Source organism: Papio anubis, chromosome 3 (assembly GCF_008728515.1).
Source record: "Papio anubis isolate 15944 chromosome 3, Panubis1.0, whole genome shotgun sequence".
Classification (NCBI taxonomy): Eukaryota; Metazoa; Chordata; class Mammalia; order Primates; family Cercopithecidae; genus Papio; species Papio anubis.
In genome coordinates, this window is record NC_044978.1 from 124,383,077 (window position 1) to 124,406,201 (window position 23,125).

The 23,125-nt window shown below is 34.4% G+C and overlaps 1 protein-coding gene across 1 annotated transcript in view; it reads left to right on the top strand.

The window, feature by feature from the left end:
- LOC116274193 (cilia- and flagella-associated protein 299-like) overlaps positions 1–16,324 on the top strand; it is a 303,800-nt gene extending 287,476 nt beyond the window's left edge. Inside the window, exon 4 of the mRNA XM_031664548.1 lies at positions 16,246–16,324. Within this exon, the coding sequence (XP_031520408.1) occupies positions 16,246–16,284 (39 nt within the window). The 3' untranslated portion in view covers positions 16,285–16,324. The remainder of the gene's footprint in view (positions 1–16,245) is intronic.
- Positions 16,325–23,125: the final 6,801 nt, after the last annotated feature.

Below are 23,125 nucleotides of genomic sequence, written 5' to 3' on the forward strand. Positions count from 1 at the left end.
ATTTCTTAAGACAAATGAACATTGAATCACAGCATACCCAAACTTACCAGATACAGCAAAAGCAGTTCTAAGGAGGAAACATATAGCTGTAAACAGTGACAATGCAAAAGATAAAAGATCTCAAATAACCTAACATTGTACTTCAACGAACTACAAAACAGTAGTAAACTAAGCCCAAAGTTAGTAAAAGGAAGGAAATAATAAAAATCAGGGCAGAAATAAAATAATAGAGCCTGGAAAAAATAATAGAAAAATATATTTTTTGAAAAGATAAACAAAATCCACAAAACTTTAGCTATGCTGCTACACTAACTGAGAATGAAATAGGAATCAAATAAGTAAAAGGAAGAAAAGAAGACTCCATCTCAAAAAAAACAAAAACAAAAACAAAAACAAACAACAAAAAAAGAAATTCAAAAGGCCATAAGAGATTATTATGAACAATTATATACCAACCATTTCAATAATCTAGAAGAAACAGATAAATTCTTTGATGCTTATAATCTACAAAGATTAGGAAGAAATAAAAAGCTTTACAGATCAATAACCAGTAAAAAGATTGAATCAGTAATAAAGTCTCCTATCAAAGAAGAGTCTGAGACATGGTGACATCACTGCTGAATTTTATCAAATATTTAGAAAAGAACTAATAAAAATTTTGCTCAACTCTTCCAAAAAATTGAGGAGGCATACTTCCAAACTTATTATCAGGCCAGCATTGCCTTGATACCAAAAAAAACAAAAACAAAAACAAAAACAAAAAACCCCACAAAACTACAGACCAATATCTGATTAATACATATGCAAAAATCCTCAACAAAATATAAGCACACCAAATTCAATGGTACATTGAAAAGTTTATTCATCATGATCAAGTGGTATTCATTCCAGTGATGCAAGGATGGTTCTATATATGTAAATCAGTAAATGTAACACATTACATGAACAGAATGAAGGATAATAAGCATATAATCATTTTCAGAGGTGCAAAAAATTTTGGAAAGATTCAACATTCTTTCATGACAAAAAAACTCAATTATATAAAAATTAGGTATAAAAGGAATGTACTTCAACACAATTAAGGCTATGTGTGACAAACTCCATAGCTAACTCAATGGGGAGAAGTTGACAGCTTTTCCTCTAAGACACAGAGTAAGATAAGGATGCCCATGTTAACCACTTCTATTCAATATAGTATTGTATGTGCTAGCTAGAGCAATTAGGCAAAGGAAAGAAATAGAAGACATTCAAATTGGATAGGAAGAAATTAAATTGTCCCTGATTGCAGAAGACATGACCCTATATACAGAAAATTCTGAAGACTTTACAAAAAGAAACCTGTGAGAATTATCTAGTAAATTGAGTAAAGTTGCAGGATACAAAATCAACATACAACACTCAGTAGTGTTTCTATTCACTAATAGCAAACTATCTGAAAAAGGACAAGAGAACCATACTATTTACAATAGTTACAAGAAATATTTAGGAATAAATTTAACCAAGGAGATGAATGATCTCTACCCTAAAAGCCATAAACTAATGATGAAAGAAATAAAAGAGGACACACATAAATGGAAATATATTCTTCGTTCATAGCCTGGAAGATTTAGTGTTGTTAACATGTCCATACTACCCAAAGCAAGCTACAGATTCAACAGAATTCCAATCAAAATACCAATGACATTTTTCACAGAGATAGAAAAAAACAATTCTAAAATTCATATGAAATCACAAAAAAATCCTGAAAAGCCAAAGCATTTTGAAAAAGAAGAAGAAAGCTGAAAATATTACACTACCTGACTTCAAAATATATTACAAAACTATAGTGACCAAAACAGCATGGTACTGGCATAAAAATAGACACACAGACTAATTAAACAGAATAGAGAGCACAAAAATAAATCCATGCATTTACAGCCAACTGATTTTTGACAAAGGTGTCAAGAGCACACAATAGGAAAAGGACAGTCCTTTCAATAAACGCTTCTGGGAAAACAGGATATTCACAGGCAGAAAAATAAAATTAGAATCTTATCTCACACCATATATAAAAATCAACTTAAAATGGATTAAATACTTACACATGTTTTGGGAGGCTGAGGGGGGCGGATCACGAGGTCAGGAGTCGAGACCATCCTGGCTAACACAGTGAAACCTTGTCTCTACTAAAAATAAATAAAATAAAATAAAATAATTAGCTGGGCATGGTGGTGGGCGCTTGTAGTCCCAGCTACTCAGGAGGCTGAGGCAGGAGAATGGCATGAACCTGTTAGCTGAAGCTTGCAGTGAGTGGAGATCACACCACTGCACTCCAGCCTGGGTGACAGAGTGAGACTCCATCTCAAAACAAAACAAAACAAAACAAAACAAAACAAAAAAAACAAGACTTACATGTAAGACCCAAATCTATGAAACTACTAGAATAAAACTTAGATGAAAAACTATGACATTTATCTGGGCAATGACTTTTTGGATATGACCCCAAAGCACAAGCAACAAAAGCAAAAATAGACAAATAAGATTGCTTTAAACTAAAAAGCTTCTGTGCAGCAAAGAAAACAACCAACAGAGCAAAGAGACAGCCTGCAGAGTGGAAGAAAATATTTGCAAAGTATACATCTGTTATGGGGTTAATATCCAAAATACGTAAGAAATTCAAACAATAAATAGCAAGAAGCCAAATAATTAAATAAAATTATGAGCCAGGAAACTGAACAGACATTTCTTAAGGCATACACATGGTTAACAGGTATGTGAAACAAAAGCTCAATATTACTAATCAGGGAAACAAATTAAAAACACAATGAGATATTACCTTAGACCAGTTAGAATGCCTATCTTCAAGATAACAGACAAGTGCTGATAAGATATAAAGTAGAGGGAACCCTTGCACGCTGTTGGTGAGAATGTAAATTGATGCAGCCATTATGGAAAACAGTATGGATGTTCCTCAAAAAATTAAAAATAAAACTGCCATGTAATCAAGCAATCCCACTACTGGATATATAGCTAAAGATATGAAATCAGTATGATGAAAAGATTTTACTTTCATGTTTATTGCAGAATTACTCACAAAAGCCAATATATGGAATCAACATACGTTTCTATCACTGAATGAATGGATTAAAAAATGTGGACACAATGGAATACTATTAAGTCACAAAAAAGGAAGGAAATCCTGTCATTTACAACAACATATATTAACCTGGAGGACATTATGTTGAGTGAAATAGGCTAGGCACAGAAAGACACATGATCTTGCTCATATGTGGCATCTTAAAAAGTTCAACTCACAGAAGTAGAAAGTAGAATAGTGTTACCAGGAGCTGGGGTATTTGAGAGGCAGGGTGAGGAGATGTTGGTCAAAGAACATACAATTTCAGTTAGCCAAGAGAAATAAGTTAAAGAGCTCTATTGTACAACTTGGTGACTGTAGTTAATAATATATTGTATTTTTGAGAAATGCTGAGAGACTAGATGTTAACTGTTCTCACTACAAAAAGATAGTTATGTGAGGGAATACATATGCTAATTAGTCAGTCTGTCTGTATATATACTTCAAACACTGTGCTGTACACAATAATATGTGCACTTTTATCTGTCAATTTATAAAAAATTGGCCAAGCGCAGTGGCTCATGCCTGTAACCCCAGCACTTTGGGAGGCTGAGACGGGTGATTCACTTGAGGTCAGGAGTTCAAGACCAGCCTTGCCAACATAGTGAGACCTGGTCTCTACTAAAAATACAACAATTAGCCGGGCATGATGGTGTGCACCTGTAGTCCCAGCTACTTGGGAGGCTGAGGCAGGGGAATTGTTGGAGCCAGGGAGGCAGAGGAGTGAGCCATGATTGTGCCATTGTGCTTTAGCCTGGAGACTCTATCTCGGGGGGGGGGGGGGGGAACATATATATTAAAAATTATAAAGAATAGAAACAACTGAAAATTTTGTGAATACAGCTATTTTCACTGAAATTTTTAAAACGTTTAGGTGGAATAAATTCTACAGTGAAAATAGTTTAAGAGAAAATTAGTGAACTGATCATAGGACTGAGGATTTTACCCAGAATGCAGCAAAGAAAGGCAAAGAGATAGGAATTATGGAGGAAAAAAGAATCAGCCATGGGATAATGAGATTGAAAGGCTGCAACATACTTTGAGCCGACCTTCCAGAAGAGAATGGAAGTAATGATACAAAAGCAGTATTTTTGTGTATACTCTTTTCTTTTCTTGTGGCAGAGAGTAGAAAAGCCATAAACAGTAAATTAACAGTAAAGTAAAATCATTCCAAGGTGAGCTTCATCATTCTATATCTGTGAAAGTTGCATATGCATATTCTGATAACTTTTCTATTATCAGAAAAGTCTTGCCTTTAAAGATGTCTTAAAAGGAAAATTCACATCATGCTTTAAATTTGTTCTCTACTTAATAATTTGGTGAATAGCATATACTTAAAAAGTTCTGGGTTATTAGAGTGATGACTACATTAAGAATAGTGTTTTAAAAATAAATTATAAAATGTTGATTTTATGAAACATTTTTAGAATATCTTAGAAAATAGTGGCAACTAATGCTAATTTTCTATGAACATGGGAATCATTTCAAAGAAAGACAAAGATATGAAGTGTGCAGTATATATGTTTAATTATCTAATACAAGGGATTAAGGTATTTTATTCATGAAATTAATGATCCACATATTATTGAGTAATATATTGACAATAGAAGCATACTATATTTATAAGTACTTAAATGAAATGATTTCATTAATAGCAGATTTTCCATGAAACAAATGCCAAGAATAGACAGACTTGTAAGTTATTTTTGTCTTACACATACATACTTGAGAGTTACGTTAACATATTACTTCAGCGCAAGATGTTTTAGAAATTAATTGGGCTTTAAATGAAAATAGACCCTCACCAATTTCCATTAATGACAGGAAGATGCCATTTAGACTGTTAAAATATTAAAATTAGAAAGCATAAAAGAGGTACAATCAATTGCAGGGCTATGCATAAAAGATAGTTGTTTCCTTTGTTAGAGTAGTATTGTTTAAATTAATTATAAAATAACATTATGTTCACATCAATTGGCCCAGTCTTTAGTATGTTAAGCAGTCATAGTCTCTAGTTGATTTTATAGTTATTATTTATGAAAGTTGTCATTTTTCAGTATTCATAAAAGTTGCCAGGTGGTAAATAAGAAAAGTAGTCTTTATCATTATTTTATAGTTTACTTTTATAAGAACCATTTGTGTTGGTATAGCATTATATGATTTGTCATATTAATTTATTTAAATATGTATTTGGTTGATAAATTATATAAATTTAATGAGATTCAGTGCAAATACTTTGAACAGATACCTACATAAACATCAAGTACAAATTATAAAGTAAAGAGTAAGTCTAGAAATTGGTAAATATTCAAACTAAATATTAAAAGAAAAAATATTTTGGGATTCCTGATTGTTTGCCTTTCTTCCTCTTTAATAATTTGCCATTAATCTAGCATTTTTTTCTTTATGCTTCTTGATAGATTATAATTTTAGCAGCTCCAATATTTAAGGCTGTATCTTACATTTTGAAAAAGAGAAGGTACTTCATTTTATCTCTTACAGTATTCAAGTACTGTCATAAATTCATTTGTATAAACATATTATTTTCAAGTTAGTCAATTTACTTCAATTTTCTTTTGAATACTATCTCTTTTTAATCTGAGTCATCATGGTTTATGATTGCTTTAGCCATTTGAACAACAGTAAAAGCATTTTGGAAAATCTGATTATTTTCTCTAGTTTCATGTTATAGTTCATTTTATAGGTTTAGGCTATCGGTCTGAATATTTGTGCCCCCCACAACCAAATTCATATGTTGACATTCTGACATCCAATGTGCTGGTATTAGGCAGTGAGGCATTTTGGGAGGTAACTGGGTCATTCATGAGGCAGATCCCTCACGAACAAATTTGTGCCCTTATAAAGGAGGCCCCAGAGAGCTGTTTTGCCTCTTCCAACCGTGAAAAAGAGCCTCTCTAGAACCTGACAATGCTGGCACCCTGATCTTAGATTTCTCAACCTCCAGAATTGTGAGAAGCAAATTCCTCTTGGTTATAGTCATCTAGTTTATGGTATTTTTAATAGCAACTCAATTGGATTAGGACAACATTTTTTTCAACATGACATTAACATTTTGTGATACAAATAATTTTCTTGTATCAAAATTATTTTGAAAACAGTTTGGTTTTCCTTTAACCAAGAACAAGCATGGTTTAAACTATTATTAAAAATTATAATTTCTCCTTGTCTTCATATAACTTAATTTGCTCATTCATTCAATAAATATACATTCAGCATTTATTAAAAATAGTAATTTCATTTTTTCTTCATATTAGTTAATTTGATCATTCATTCAATGAATCTACATTTATTCAGTATCTATTATATGCCAGACAAGTGCTAGCTACAGGTAATAAAACTCTGGACAATATTGATAAGTCACTTGCCATCATGGAAATTGCTACTGAGTGGGAGAAGTAGACCAATACTATGATCGAAATAAAGATAAATAATAATGGCGTGCAGAGGCAGTAACATCTGCCTAGATTAAACTCCTTCAAGTTATAAATGACGATGCTCAGATAAGTTAAGACATGCCCAAAGTGACACAGCTGGTAGAAAAGTGTTCTAAATCAACGTATCTTGGTATCCTATATTCATGACTCGTACAATACCTCTTATAGACTGAGGTGGAGCAGGAGCTGGTAAACAATTGCTCATGGGCCACATCCAGCCTACCTAATGTTTATTTGGTAAACAGCTGTACTCATTCATTTACATATTTTCTATGGCTGCTTTTGCACCAGATGGCAAAGTTGACTAATTGGACAGAAACTGTATGGCCAACAAAACCTAAAATATTTACTTGTTCCTTGTAGAGAAAGTTCGTCCACAACCAGTACAGAAAATTAAGGTATAGGTATATATTAGAAAATAAAAAATTGAAGTTTTTAAAAAAGTATTGCTTGCAAAAATAATAATCATAATTAAAAAAAGAAAAAAGTGTCATTCAATGTGCCTATCAAATAATTGCTTGAAACTCCTCTCTGAATCAATAAATAAAACGAAGACTATGAAACAAAAAAGACTATGGTCATCTATGGATGCTACAAAGAATAGTTATATCATAAATTGCTTTTGTTCATTTTTTTGTAAAGATCAAGAACCTAAGAGCCATTATATAATGTTTAATAAAGATAAAGTGTTGCTTTAGAAGGTCTTTAAAAGAAGTATGGATAATATCCCCTAAATTGTATTCCAACAAAATAGGGAAAATGAGAAAAATATGCCATTGTCAGCAAGGTATAATAGATATATAATGTACAGTAAAAGGAGAAGTGATAGACATGCAATTTTTTTCCTGTGAAATGCCCTTACTTTGGAAAGAAATGGTTGTCAATGCCTGTGCATTTCCTTGACAGATTATACCAGGCTGCACAATGGCAGCATTTGTCTTTGGTCTGTGGACCTAAGACAGTCGCTATCGGTGGAACCTTTTTCTGTACAGGTAATAACAAGGTGGTCAGTCATGCAACCGAAAGATCGAGTTTAAAGTTAAAATTAAAGAGGAATTCCCAGCACTATAGCATTTCATTTTATGTAAGCCTCTCCACCAGCCAAACTCGTTTACTTGTCATAGCTACCCAAATGAGAATACAAGGTTGACATGAAAGATGCAAACATGTAAGGTAGTCTCATTCCATAGAAAAGGACCTAACAGAAACAGTAGAACAAGCCTATTAGATGACTTAAAAGAATAATAAAAAGAGTAATTAACAAAAGCATATAACCTCTATCATGTCCTTCAAAAACTAACATGTGCAAACAATAGTTCAACTTGAGGTCATGTTTCCTTGCTTCCAAGTCTTCACTAGAGAAGGCTCCTTTAAAGTCAGTACAATCTCTGTATTTCTTTTGTCACACAAAGTTAACTATCCTAAAATATTTAATTTAAAATATCGTTGATTTCTAGCAGTAAAGAAAATTATTTTTGATTAACTTTCTACGTGAAATTAGCATTTTATGTGAGAGAAAAATTTGATGGCTACAGGAAATCTTCAAGTGTTCAGAGTTCAAGGAGATCTAGCTCATCAAATCCTTTTTTATTGACATGAGAAACTGAGGCTCAGAAAGCCTCATTGCCAGAGTCACACAGAGAGTAGGAGCATGGCTGGTAGACCAGAAACAAATAACTTCAACTTCCTGCTGCAGGCCCTTTGCACAGTGCCATCCTGATCTCCCTACTTGGAGAACTTTTATTCAGTTTTGGTAATGGAGTGTGGAAGGGAGTTAATTTATGCCAACGGGCTCCAATTTGAGAACATTTTCTTCAACATTTGAAGATTATGAGGCACTTTATCGATATGTGAATTTGTGATCATATAAGCTATGAAGCCTATTTAGCCATACTTCTTGGGTCTATTGATAGGTCTCCCTTGATGAGAATGCGAGGTTGACATGAAAAATACACAGAAGTAATGTAGCCCTATTTCAAAGAAAAGGAACTGGAGATCTCTCAAATCAGAAACAGTAGAGCAGGCCTATTCAATGACTTAAAACATGGAGTCCAACACTTGAGTCATGCTTCCCTGAGAATATAAGGACACAGTTACAGATCACAGTTTAACTGCCTGGATTGTGTCCCTGAGTAGAGTTTCTGGATTATCACAATGATCATATTTTCCAATGATGGAAAGTTCTGTTATTCTCCTTTAGTTTCTGTTAAATTCAAAGTCCAACAACAATGCCAGGTATGATCCATCATGGGTGCATACAGCCACTCTTACATTCAGTGAATATTTTAGGGCATTCAATATGTATTAGGTTGTCTGCTCATGCTGCCATAACAAAATACCATGGAGGGGCAGCTTAAACAACAGAAATTTATTTTCTCACATTTCCAGAGGCTGAACGTTTGAGATGAGCAAGCGTGGTAGATTTCTGTTGAGAGTTCTTGTCCTAGCTTTCAGACTGCCACCTTCTTCCTGTGCCCTAATGGAGCAGAAAGAGAGAGCAAGAGCAAGCTCTTTGGTGTCTCTTCTTATAAGGGCACTACTCCTTTATGAGGGCCCTGCTCTCATGACCTCACCTAAACCTAATTACCTCCCAAAGGCCTCATCTCCAAATACCATACATCAGGAGTTAGGGCTGCAACACATGGATTTTGAATTTATTCCATAACCCAGGTGCTGCACCAGGCAAAAGTAAGACACAAATAATTCCTCCAGCAAGAAAGACATTTAAAAACAAAGAGTCACAATGCAATGGGAAGTGAGCCCTCAATGAGTAAAATATAAATACTCTAAGGGGTTTAGGGGACAGCAGTGTCTGCTCTTCACTTCACAGAGGAGATGCAATTTAGGTGAGGCCAGAAGAACGTGGAGATGTTTTTTGGTGTGGAGAAGATATAGGTAAGGGGTTATAAAAATTCACAGCAGGACTAGCTATTTAATTTGTGAGGAATCCCATGCAAAATGAAACTGGAAAGGCCCTTGTTCTGAAATTAGTGACAGTTTTAAGACACTGACAGAAAATCATTAAACCGCATTTGAGAAAAAGGACAAGTGTTGTGTGAATCCACTTATACAAAGTACCTAGAGTAGTTAAATTCATGGAGACAGAAAATGTAAAGGTGGTTACTGAGTACTAGGGGACGGAAGAATGCGGAGTTATGTTTTTATGTATTTATTTATTTTATTTTTGAGATGGAGTTTTGCTCTTGTTGCCCAGGCTGGAGTGCAATGGCACCATCTCGGTTCACTGCAACCTCCGCCTCCCGGGTTCAAGGGATTTTCCTGCTTCAGCCACCTGAGTAGCTGGGATTACAGGCATGCACCACCACACCTGGGTAATTTTGTATTTTTAGTAGAGATGGGGTTTAACCATGTTGGTCGGCTGGTTTCAAACTCTTGACCTCAGGTGAGCCACCGTGCCCAGTCAGGGAATTATGTTTTAATGGGCATGGAGTTTCAGTTTATGATGGTGAGAAAGTTCTGGAGATGAATGGTGTTGATAGTTGCAATGTGAATTCACTTAATGCCACTGAATTTTACTCTTAAAAATGGTTCAAATGGTAAAGTGTATGTTATATGTATTTTACCACAATAAAAAATAAATAAACTAAGTGTGGGGCTCTTCTGAGTTCATGTTGCTGTGTGACTGCCCAGGAGTTATGGCTATGAAGCTGGCTCTGATTTACAACACGCTGGGGGAAATGGTAAGTCGTTAGGCCTGGCTAGAATACCGGAGGCATGTATGTGGGTGTATCAGAGCTGGCAATAGGTGAAAACTGGAATAGTAGACTGAGACCAGGTTGTTTTAGCAGATAGCATTGCTTGCCTGCCCAACCAGGCTTACCCCTCTTTCTTCTTAATAAGCCACCTGTTTTGTTTAGGTATATATCCCTCAGGCAAAGTAATCCAATCTCAAGTTCCGAGATTAATGCTGCTTAGTCTATGAAAATAGTGCCATTCCCAGAGTATTCTCCTTGCCAGTGGTTAGATTAGTACCAGCCCCAAATTCCTCTTCATAGGTTTTCTCCATGTAATGCTGAGAAATGCATATAATCTTGTTTCAGAATTAGTCCTGGGAATTTCATAATTCCCCCGAAGTGAACTCCAGAAGTCACACTAGAGATCACCTATCATATTCATTGTATTTGCTTACATGTAGTCTGTTTTTTCTCTGTGTTTATTTTCTGGTGAATTATTATTTCCCTCCCATGTGCACATTGCTTATATTCTGTGTCTCAGAGGGTTATTCAAGATTAATTAGTGTTCCCCTGGATATAGAAAGTGACAACTTCTGCAGTTTATCATTGGAGCACATTATCAATTACTTTGCTCTACAAAAATCCAGATGAAAATATTTTACATTTCAGTGAATGTGTTAAAATAATATGCAAACAAATATGCTATATGCATTAATTAAAATTGGGTAATTGTGTCGCTATAGATACAAAGTTTTAGTGTCTGTTAAATATGACATTAGATGAATTACATGAATTTGAATAACTTCATCTTATGGGATAGCGTATTGCAATGTTTATTTCGTTGGATCATCAAAGCAGATTTTTACAACTGAATATATATATGCAGATACAACATATATCTATATTTTAAAAGTCACTTATTTAAAATTAATATATTCATCATAACATATTTAGCTACATAAACTATTTTTCTTTTTCTTTTCGGAGACAGAGTCTTGCTGTGTCACCCAAGCTGGAGTGCAGTGACGTGATCTCGGCTCACTGCAACCTCCAACTCCTGGGTTTAAGTGATTCTCCTGACTCAGTCTCCCAAGTAGCTGGGACTACAGGCACACACCACCATGCTGGGCTAAGTTTTGTATTTTTAGTAGAGACAGGGTTTCACTATGTTGGCCAGGCTGGTCTTGAACCCTGACTTGGTGATCCACCTGCCTCAGCCTCCCAAAGTGCTGGGATTACAAGCATGAGCCACCATGCCCAACCCTATTTTTCTTTTAAATCCACGTTCAAAATGGTATTTAGCTGAAGATTGCGGTACATTTTGTCCTATTTATCAACTTAGGTTAACAACTTTTAAAGTTAAGTATATATTATGCACAAAATATTAGGTGCTGTACAGAATTTAATCATCAATAAGGAATTGACATACAGCTTGTATTTCATACGAGAGTACAAAGGATAATTAGAAAGACTACACAGGACCTCACATGGATGTGATCTAAGTGAGCATTATTTGGCCACAAAGTGGGATCATTTAGATATCATTCGGCTAAACAGGGATGCTTTTAAAAAAAGTGGCATATGAGATAAACAGATGAGATATGGAAAATTTGTTTAAGGTAAAATCACGTGAAGTACAATTTGACAAGTACTTAATGAATGGGTCATTCTGGGTAAAGATAAATCTGTAAAATCAGTGACACTGCTGCATGAATGCACGTACCTACTTCAGGAAAAATGAATGTTTCTGTTTCACTGATATTTAGGAGTCACCATATGAAGGTAATGGGGCAGAAAGGTTCTGCGTTTAGTATGGCCTTAAAGGCCAGTCTGAGGACTCTGTATTTCATCTGTTGCTTTTGGGGAGTTAATAACATTTATCAATTGCAAAATACCATGCTCAGTCTTCTAGTTCAGGGAGGTTAATCTGTTAACAGTGTAAAGCTATGGAAGGGTACAGGCCAAGGCATCTGGTTGGAGGGGATATGGTGAACATAAAACCTCATAGGCATTGGCAACTGATTAAATTTGGATTTAAGTGTGCTTCTGAATATCCTAGTTGTTTATGGAAATGAATGGTGTCTTATTAATTACACTAGGGAAGTCAGGGAAAATGGTTTGTGAGAGAATAAAATTAATTCCATTTAGGCATTTCACAAATTAATAAGAACTTTTGTGATCCACAGTGCTAGAATTGCCAGTACCTATCTTGACAATTTAATTAAAAGTAAATAGTTGGCCGGGGGTGGTGGCTCACACTCATAATCCTAGCACTTTGGGAGGCTGAGGTGGGTGGATCAGGAGGTCAAGAGATTGAGACCATACTGGCCAACATGTTGAAACCCCAACTCTACTAAAAATACAAAAATTAGCTGGGTGTGGTGGCACGTGCCTGTAGTCCCAGCTACTCAGGTGACTGAGGCAGGAGAATCACTGGAACCCGGGAGGCACATGTTGCAGTGAACCGAGATCGCACCACTGCACTCCAGCCTGGTGACAGAGCCAGATTCCATCTATAAAAAAAAAAAAAGTTTTTTTCAGCATACTGTAGATTTGTTTATGGTCTCCTATATGCCACACCCTACTCTAAGTGCTGGAGTATTCAGCAGTTCACAAAACAGACAAAAAGAAACAAACAGAAATCTTCTCTTCATAGAGTTTACATTTTAGTTTGAGAGTAGGGTGGGGACAGTAAAGGACACTGAGAAGTAGCCAGTGAAATAGGAGGAAAATCCTGAGAGATGTTAAATTAAAAGAGATGTAGGGCTGGGTGTGGTGGCTCACGCCTGTAATGCCAACACTTAGGGAGGCCAAGAAAGGAGGATCACTGAGCCCAGGAGTTCGAGACCAGCTTGGGCGACATAACAAGACCCTGTCTCTAAATAAAAAAAATACATGAGAGAAGTAAAAGAAATTTTAAGAAAGGAGTGATTGACTAGGCCAAATGCTGCTGGTAGATTAAGAGGAAGACAAGCAAAGGGTGATTACATTTGGCTAGATGAAAGTCCTTGGTGACTTTCTAAAGAACTCTTTTGAGAGAGGGTGGTGATAATGACAGAAATCTGATTAGAGTGGGATCAAGAAATAAGAGAAGAACTGCTAAAAGAGAAGAAGGAATGAATATGGACAACTATGCTACTTATTAGAGGAGTTTGCTATAAAGGATTGTGGATAAATGGGCCAGTGGATCAAGAGGAAATGGGATGTTTGTTTTGAAGTAGATTAAATTGCAGGATATACTTGTATATTGATGGAAAATCAACTGGAGAAGAAAGAATGATGATGAAGTAGATGGGAGAATTTCTAGAGTAATGTCTTTGAGTAGGTGAGGGGCAATGGTATCTAGCACATAAGTTGGAGAGCTTGGCCTTGGATACGAAGATGGGTGATTCATCCTATATGATAAGGGGAAGCAGTATTTATGGGCGCAGCTGCAAGGATTGGTAGATTTGATCATGGGAACTTATGGAGTCTGTTTTTACTGCTTAGTTACCCCTTCACTACAGGGAAGTAAGAATGAAGGAAATTAGCTGCGAATGAGTTTTTTGTATAACTTCCATCAGTAATCAGAAATATGTTATTTTATAATGAGCTTAAAAGAGAAAAATCTTTAGAATAAATCCATGTTATAATGTAATATGCTCTTTTCACAGATATTTACAACATGAGGCAGTACAGGATGCTTTAGTATTTATGTGAGATATTGATTTCTACATTATGTGAATTCTAAGATGCAAGTTTCAGTACCTCTAATGTCTATCAATAGCAAAGTAGTTGAATGCATCATAGTGTTTCCACACTGGGGAATACTAGTGTAGTTATTAGAAAATAAATTTAAGTTAGATTTATATATGTTATACTTGAGGGATATTCAATATGCTTTTGTCAAATCAGAAAAGCCACTTACAGAGAAATGTGCTTATTGTGATCCATGGTTTTTTAAAAACAAACAAAACATGTGCTTTGTGTGTGTTTTTGTATGTCGTGTTATTACTATGAAAAACAATATAAAACGATACAAACTGTTGGCATTGATTACTGGAAGGGGTGAAGTATGGAAGGGTTATGGAGGGATTAGCAGGTTTATTTTTATAGATCTTTCCATTGTTTTATTGTTTCATTTTCACTCAGGTTAATGAGTACACTTCTTAAAATTCAAGACTAAAAATCGAAAACATCTAGAGACTCTGTGAAACACTCAATATATATTTGGGTAACACACCGAACATTAGAACCTAGACCTAACAATTTCATTCAGTAGTTATTTCCATTAAAATAATCTTTATTGACACTTAGCACATCTTGGACTTTTTTTTATTACTATCCTATTTGCCTCTTTCTGTGTCCCTGTGGCATTACGGATCAATTAGTAATTCGGGTGGAGACAATATAACTATTTGTCTAAGTGTTCTATGAAGTCTAATTCAGATGAGCAGAATGTTTAGAGAATTCCAACTCTTGTTCCTTGAGTAGATTTTTGCGTACTCTTTAGAAGAATTTTATTCCAGGGAAGCTGCTGCCTCTGGAATGGTCCCATGTGTGACTCCAAGTCTACTGCCTGTCCTTACAAGGCAATAATCCTTAGGCTTCAATGTGAAATGAATTAAGTTTTTAAAATGCCCAATTCATAGCAAAAATATGAGCAGAAAAAAAGAATATTAGATGCAAGTTATTTTTCACCTCTACACTTACTTATCTTTCAGTAGTATTAATCATACCCGTCTTCTTGTAAGATTTTATTAACCTAGCTTCTATGATGCACTAGCCCCCATCAGAAATCTTACCCAACCCATATTTTTCAGTCCAGACTTCATCCCTGAGTTTCAGAGTACCTTACTTTACAGGTCCTCTTTACTAGATCAAACATTTCAAACCCAAAGTTTCTCAGGCTAAACTCCTGGTCTTTCCCACCAGTATTTTCCAATGTTTACCCTCTTAATGAATAGTACTATCATCTACTTAGTAGATTACTAAGGTAATCTACTCTTAGTAACTCCCTCTTTCTCATCCCTCATTCTCAGTTTACCATCAGGTCCTGTTGATTTTACTTCCATTTCTGTGTCACTCCCATATCCTCCTAACTAGTCTACCAATCATTTATTCTATACCTATCCATTCCCCTCACATTCTTTGGAGTGTAGTTAAATGTTTTGATACTGCTTTGAATTCATGAATGATTTCTCAATGCTCTTAGGATAATATGTCTAATACAAGGCTCTAGGCTATATCTCTATAGTCCTTGCTCTCTTGCTACAGTGTTCTAGCTACATTGACCTTCATTAGTTCATGTTTTGGCAAAGCTCTTGGTTATCCCTGAGCTTTACCACATACAGTTTCTATTTCGGGGTGAGGGAGATGTTTCATTCCCATATTTTTTACCTGGTTACCTCCTATTCAACCTTAAGATATCAGTTCAAGCATTACTTTCTCAGAGGAGCTTACCTGGATTTTTTAGGCTAAGCAAATTTTCATTGTTTCAGTTCTCATTGCACCATATACCTCTCCTTCTTAGTTACTGTCATAATAAAAGTTGACATTTGTTTGTATGATTTGATTAACATCTCTGCATTCTAGCAGAATTTTCAACTGTTTTTTTCAGCGTTGTATGTCTAGTATTTAAAACCAAGTATGTTACTTCATAAATATTTGTTCAATAAATAAATAGATGAACTTTCATAACAATTCAAAAGTTTATCAATATTTCTTAAAATTTATCATTTTTAGCATTGATATTATAAGCATAAGAGAAATACACAAACATTGAGATATGTAGAAGGATTAGTGTAAAGATGAGTGCATAATTTGACCTTTACATTTAAGATGAAAAAACTGGTTATTTATTTGTATATATACTTGCCAACTTCCTCCTACTTCCTTGTCATGTTTTCTATTATCCAGACAAAGTAAATACTGGGAATCATCAAAGAATATTATTTTAAAATACTTGGGATCCTCTTTTTAATTTTTTCCTTTTTTTCAGGGTCTGATCTTGGGATACAGTGAAGGCTGGAGGAATTGATATTAATTAGAAACAATTTTTACTGACTTTAGGGACTGGAATGGTAAATAAACTCTATATATAATAAAGAGGAATAAAAGTCACGTGAAAAACCAGCAGGTCATTTGACAAATTGTCTAGATTCTGTGTGTATATCTGTATTTAAGTCAAAACTTGCATGGAGTATAGCGTTGCAGTTGAGAATCATAGGTTTTAGAGGTATACAGCACCAAGCTCTGTCTACCTACCTTCTTTTAGCCTTAGTTTTTTCTTTTTTAAATGGAAAATATTAACCTAATCTACCTCTTGATGTTGGGAGAATAAAAATGTATCTGTTAATACTCTACAATAAAATATCTATATTCACAGATTTAATACATAAATACACATATATATATATGTATCCATTTGTATCTATGTCAAGTTATCCACACACACACACGTACATACACATAAACACACAAATATTTACCTTAGGACAGTAACTAGCACATTCAGTGCTCAAGAAAAGTTAGCCATATTTATAATTTAAGATGCTTATGTTGCATACTATCTAACTTACAATGCAAAATAACTAGGAAAAAAAAGGAAGAACTGATAAAACTTCAGGCAGTTTAAATAGCTTCCTGTCTCTTGGAATATTTTTGAGGTTGGGAAGAAATGTTTGGCCCCTATCATGTGATGTTCTTTCTCTTACATAGCATTTTTTCCAAGGTCTTTATGACTTATAAGGTCAAGTGCTTATCGTACCTCTTCTCACAAACAATATCAAGTAGAATTGGGAAAAGTACTTGGTAGATGTATCTGCAATGAATTTTTGTTTAGAACTTGTGTTTTGCTGTGACTGAATTTCTCTCAGTTTGAAAAATTTGACATTTAGCATAATCTTGAAATATGTGGTTCTTTCCACTGTTAGTTTTTAAGACTTAGCTTTTAAGACACCAGTCACCAAAAAGGCAATATCCTTCCCTTCCCTAAATGTGATAGTATCTTTGAACCACAAGTTAATGGAAATGAACAATTTTAACTGCCAAGCCACAACAGTGTCTCCAGTGTCTGTCATCTTGCTTTGAGCTGGTACAAATGCATGTGTTCTACATCTGTACTAGAGAGTTTAGCCTTGACATTCCTTCATCCTGTGCAATATTTGTTAAATAAAAGAAAAAGAAAGGGGCAGGCATGCTTTGCCCAGATGTGATATTTTGTCAGCCTGGAAATTCTTTGTCTATGGCTTTACTGTCACTGAACAGTATCCACCAGTGCTGGCCTTCTGTATCCAATTTAAATTGATGATTGCTAGAGTCATATTGCCCTAATTTCTAATCAGCTAATTACAATGGATCTACTGTGCAGAACAAGAGTACTACAATTAATTCCAATAGAAGCTTTATTCTCAGTTTCATGTTTATAAATTCTGTATTAATTATCTTATATAAGCCAGTTTAATTTTTAAGTATCTTTAAAACTGGGTATATACCCAAAGGATTATAAATTATGCTGCTATAAAGACACATGCACATGTATGTTTATTGCAGCACTATTCACAATAGCAAAGACTTGGAATCAGCCCAAATGTCCATCAGTGACAGACTGGATTAAGAAAATGTGGCACATATACACCATGGAATACTATGCAGCCATAAAAAAGGATGAGTTTGTGTCCTTTGTAGGGACATGGATGCAGCTGGAAACCATCATTCTTAGCAAACTATCACAAGAACAGAAAACCAAACACCGCATGTTCTCACTCATAGGTGGGAACTGAACAATGAGATCACTTGGACTCAGGAAGGGGAACATCACACACCCGGGCCTATCATGGGGAGGGGGGAGGAGGGAGGGATTGCATTGGGAGTTATACCTGATGTAAATGACGAGTTGATGGGTGCAGCACACCAACATGGCACAAGTATACATATGTAACAAACCTGCACGTTATGCACATGTACCCTACAACTTAAAGTATAATAATAATAAATAAATTAAAAAAATAAATAAATAAATAAAATTAAAAAAAAGACATGCCAACTAAAGAATAAAGAATTAATTTTAAAATCTGAAAAAAAAATAAAAAAAATAAAAGGTTAGAATAAAAGCAATCCAAACATTTTTAAAAATTTATCAGAAAACAAGGTCATGTATCACATTCATTCCTAAAAAATGCACAATGATTCTTATTTATAGAATCCATTGTCTTCTCTCAATCCTAGACACGAGAAAACATAAGAAATCTTGAGAAAACATAACAAATCTTGATAGTTTGTTCTTTCCACCTTCCCTTATCTCCCTTCTGCTGTTACTTCTCTTTCTCTATACTCTTTTTACTTCTCCTCCCAAAAGATATGCCATATTTAGTTGTGCTAATAAAGTGATATAAATGTCAAATGGATTAATCAGTTTTAGAACATATTCTTCAATCTGGCAGTGTAGTTTTAAAATATATAAGTTAGAAAAATATGTTTGAAACTAGGTTTGGACTAGGTTTTCCAATTCTTTGTGTGTGTGTGTGTGTGTGTGTATTTTAAATAGATAAATGGATATAGATGTACATATAGATGTAGATAGATATAGATATAGATTTAGATATAGATAATCCTCAAGTATTTTTACTAGTAGCAATATGTTTACAAACAGTTTGGAGACTGCCACTCCAAAACATCAGTTCTAGAAAGGAATGAATCTTTTTACCATTATACTCCCAGAACCTAGCACTGTTGGTTACATGTTTTGGGAGTCAATAAATATTTATTAAATTAATTAATGGAAGATTTCAGCATACTTCATGGAGCTCAATCAAACATCAGTCAAGTCTCAGACACATCTGTTTGGTGCATGCTCTTGTCATTGTAGTCATTTAAACAATATCAATTAATGTTTTAATGGCAAGTAGTAAGGTGATATCCTAAATAGAGTTCATAGGCATTCATTTTCTCTGCATTTTGTATTTAAGATGTGGAGTCCAAATATTGCTAAATAATTAGTATAATAGAAAGTCTCTGAATCTGTGCCTAGTGACTCACTAGACAACGAAATGACCCATTTTCACTGAAACCCACTGACTGATGCCTACGCTTGAATAAATGCTCACACTTAGTGGGATATTGCTTGCTGCCTATGCACTCTGCCTTTTTAAATTGTGGTGTATGCTAATTAAGAGTCATTCACATTTGTTTCCAAACATGTTTATGCTAGTTGTTATTTTTATTTACTATTAAATTTAATATTTAATTATTCATGTAATTGAATCAAATGTCATAAAAGCTGATGAAATGTGAGAGCAAAAAGAAGTATTTCTAGGCTGGGCACAGTGGCTCACGCCTGTAATCCCAGCACTTTGGGAGCCCAAGGTGGGTGGATCACCTAAGATCAGGAGTTTGAGACCAGCCTGCCCAACATGGTGAAACCCCATCTCTACTAAAAATTAGCTGGGCATGGCAGCACACACCTGCAGTTCCAGCTATCTGGGAGGCTGAGGCAAGAGAATCACTTGAACCCAGGAGGTGGGGGTTGAAGTAAGCTGAGATCGTGCAACTGCACTCTAACCTAGGTGACAGAGTGATACTCTGTCTCAAAAAAGAAAAAAAAAAAAGTTTTCAAGAAAAGTTAATGTTTTGGAAAGTTTTGGCTAAAATTGTGGTAAAATTAGGTGTGGAAAAATAATTGCACATTATTGGAGCGAGAATCATAAACATCTAGATGATTTTCATGAGCAAGTCACTTAAAAAGTACCTTTAGGTCCCTGCTATGCTTTCCAGAAGTTGATACTGTAATTTATAAATGATGCGTTGAAGGTAATTTGTATAAGAAAGATTATAAGAAACTCTGAGGAGCACTCACTTGCCCAGAAAAGACCTTATTTATGGTTTTAAAATGGTAACTACTTGGACATTTGTGTGTTTTACATTAAAAATTATGCTTTGTGTGCTTTGTGTGATCCTCTCCTTAACTGTTCCTTTAACAAACTCACTAATGACAGTCCAGCTGTGTCAGATTAAGAGGATTTCTACTGTAGTTCAACTTTGAGAGTTCATTTCACTCTTCTTTCATGGTTCTGGGACAATGTAATTGAAAAATCCTGATATAAAGGCAAGGTGTTAAAATCAATTACTATTTGCAATTTCCTTGTATGAAACATGAATTTCCTAATATTATACTACCCGAAGAAAATTGAGAAATAAGTAAAAATATACAGCTGATAGATGGGATAGCAGAAGTTACTCAGATTTTCTCATTTCAAATATCTTTCATAACAGCCTCATTATTTTTACTGATTAACAATAATTTAAGTTAGAATTATGACTGCAAGCCCAACCAAAAAATTCTAAAGCATATTTTAATATATTGGGGATCTATAAAAGTTTCCATATGAAAAGTGTTTATCAGAAGATGTTTCAAATTCTCCATTTTAGGATGTACAAAAATGGTTAAAACTCTGTGCAAGCTTTCAAGAAACAACAGTGGACAACATCAAATTGACACAAAGGAGATAGATGGATGATGAGTTTGCTTCTCACTAAGAAGATAAGAGAGACTTCACCTAGAAAGTGTGGTTTAAACTGCAGCTTAAAATAAGCAGTTTCTGGTATACAGCTAGAGGGAAAGGTCGTTTCAGAGGAAGGAAACTAGACTAACAAAGGGCGATAGGAGGAGCGCAGAAAGTATTACAGAGGGAAGAAACTGGGGGTCAGGAGAAGAAGGGAGCTACCCGAAAGCCAAAGTCTTGGAACTTTTAAGTAAGGTGGTTATTTTAGGTACTGATGGTCCTTGAGTCTAGAAATGATAATTTATGGAACATCTGTTAAGATAGGTATAAAGTTACAGGAGAACCTGTAAAATAATGACTGGTTCTGCTTATTGCGAAGCTTCTTCATAGATGAGATGACACTTCATTTCCATTTGAAGTATACACATGTTGGGGCTACTTAGAGGGCTTTGTTTGAAGTGAGAAGAGACTAGAAGCAGAGATAGCAATACTGAAAGGGTGTAATGCAAAATCAGTCATGAACTTAATGAAACCATTTTATTTCATTTTTCTGGCAGTTCTTGTTGATTTTTAAAAGTAAATTCCAAATTAATAAAATTTAATAAGAAATATTTATTTCCTTTTATTTCATTAGTTGCATTCCTTTATTTTCAGAAATTGCATCATTAAATTGGTATCTTGAAAGAACTTACCTAAAGTAAAAAAATTAATAAACTTTTAGATCAAAAACTGTGTCATTCCTAAATAAAATGAAAGGCAAAATTAAAATTAACTTTTTTGTACATAAAAGAAAATGTTTGCTCAAATTGTTTGTTGTTAAAAGGAAACTAAAATTGGATTTTAAATAATTTTGAAGGATTCCAAATTGTTGTCATGTTTCAGTTTTATGTAACTTTATGTGAAATGTCTTCTTTAGGTATTAGGGAGTTTTCTTCATAAATCATTAAAGAAAATGTTCTTCTTAAAGTGGACATTCATTTTTGTACATGATTAATAGGAAGGAGTACCGTTTTATTTTTTTTTTTCAATGCTCTCCTGGCTTTCAGTTGAGAAGTTAACTTACTTTGTAAATATGCAAAATAGTGACAAAATAGTTTAATCATACAGAAGTGTTTTGTAAAATGCATATAGCCAAGAAAATATGAATACTGTTTATATGTAGAATTATCTAAAATATGTTAGGAAAGTCAATATTTGTAAGAATTTGCAGAATTCAAACATCCATATTTTGGGAATTATAATTTTTGTGCATTGAGAAACACAATTTTTAAAATGACATTTTTAAATTAATAAATGTAAAAACATCAATTAAAAATAATTTTTATCCTACTATCCAGAAAGTACTTTGTAGGATATAACTTTTATATGTACAAAAAGACTATGTAAACTACCTTTTACAAACCATAGTCTCATAAAATTATATTGATACATCATTTTTCTTCAGTTCTTTAGCATATCTCTTTAGCATCTTTTAATATTCAAAATTATTTTTCCAGAACACGATCTTAATGACTTACACAAAGGTTATCCTATTTGATGTGTCAGATTTTATTTGACCACAGATGACTGGCACTTAAACTTTTTAAAGAGTCTCTAATGTAACCATGGGGACGAACTACCTGAGACCTAAATGTCTCTACCCATCTCTTAAAAGTATAGTACAGGGCTAGGGTTAAGGTAAGTAAGCCTTATGCATCTTAAAGCTTTTGATTCATAGTATGAATTAGCTTTCCAATTTGTATGCTGCTTTCTCTAAACTTCCCCATCCTGAGTAGTATCTTTGTTTTCTTTTTTGTTATTTTTAAATTATTTGGAGCTAACTTATGAGGATGCAGATGCATAAGAATGACACAGTGGACTTTGGGACTCGGGGGAAAGGATGGGAAGTGGATGAGGGATATAAGACTACAAACTGGGTGCAGTGTATTCTGCTCAGGTGATAGGTACACCAAAATTTCACAAATCACTACTAAAGAACTTACTCAAGTAACCAAATACCATCTGTTCTCCAATAACCTATGGAAACAAAAAAAATTTAAAAAATATTTTTTAAGGTTTAACATTGTTTACGATTATTAGTGATTTGTATATTTTTGTAAATTTTATATTAATGTATTTTTCTGTTAATTTATACAGGTGCCTTTTGCCATTTAGGTTGCAAATATTTTTCTCTTCTTTACTTGCTTTGATATTTTGTTTATGGGATTTTGAAATGCAGATACTTATACTTCAATGAGCTGAATCTAAGAATCTTTCTTTCTTTCTCTCTCTCTCTTCCTCCCTCCCTTCCTTCCTTCCTTCCTTCCTTCCTTCCTTCCTTCCTTCCTTCCTTCCTTCCTTCCTTCCTTCCTTCCTTCCTTCCTTCCTTCCTTCCTTCCT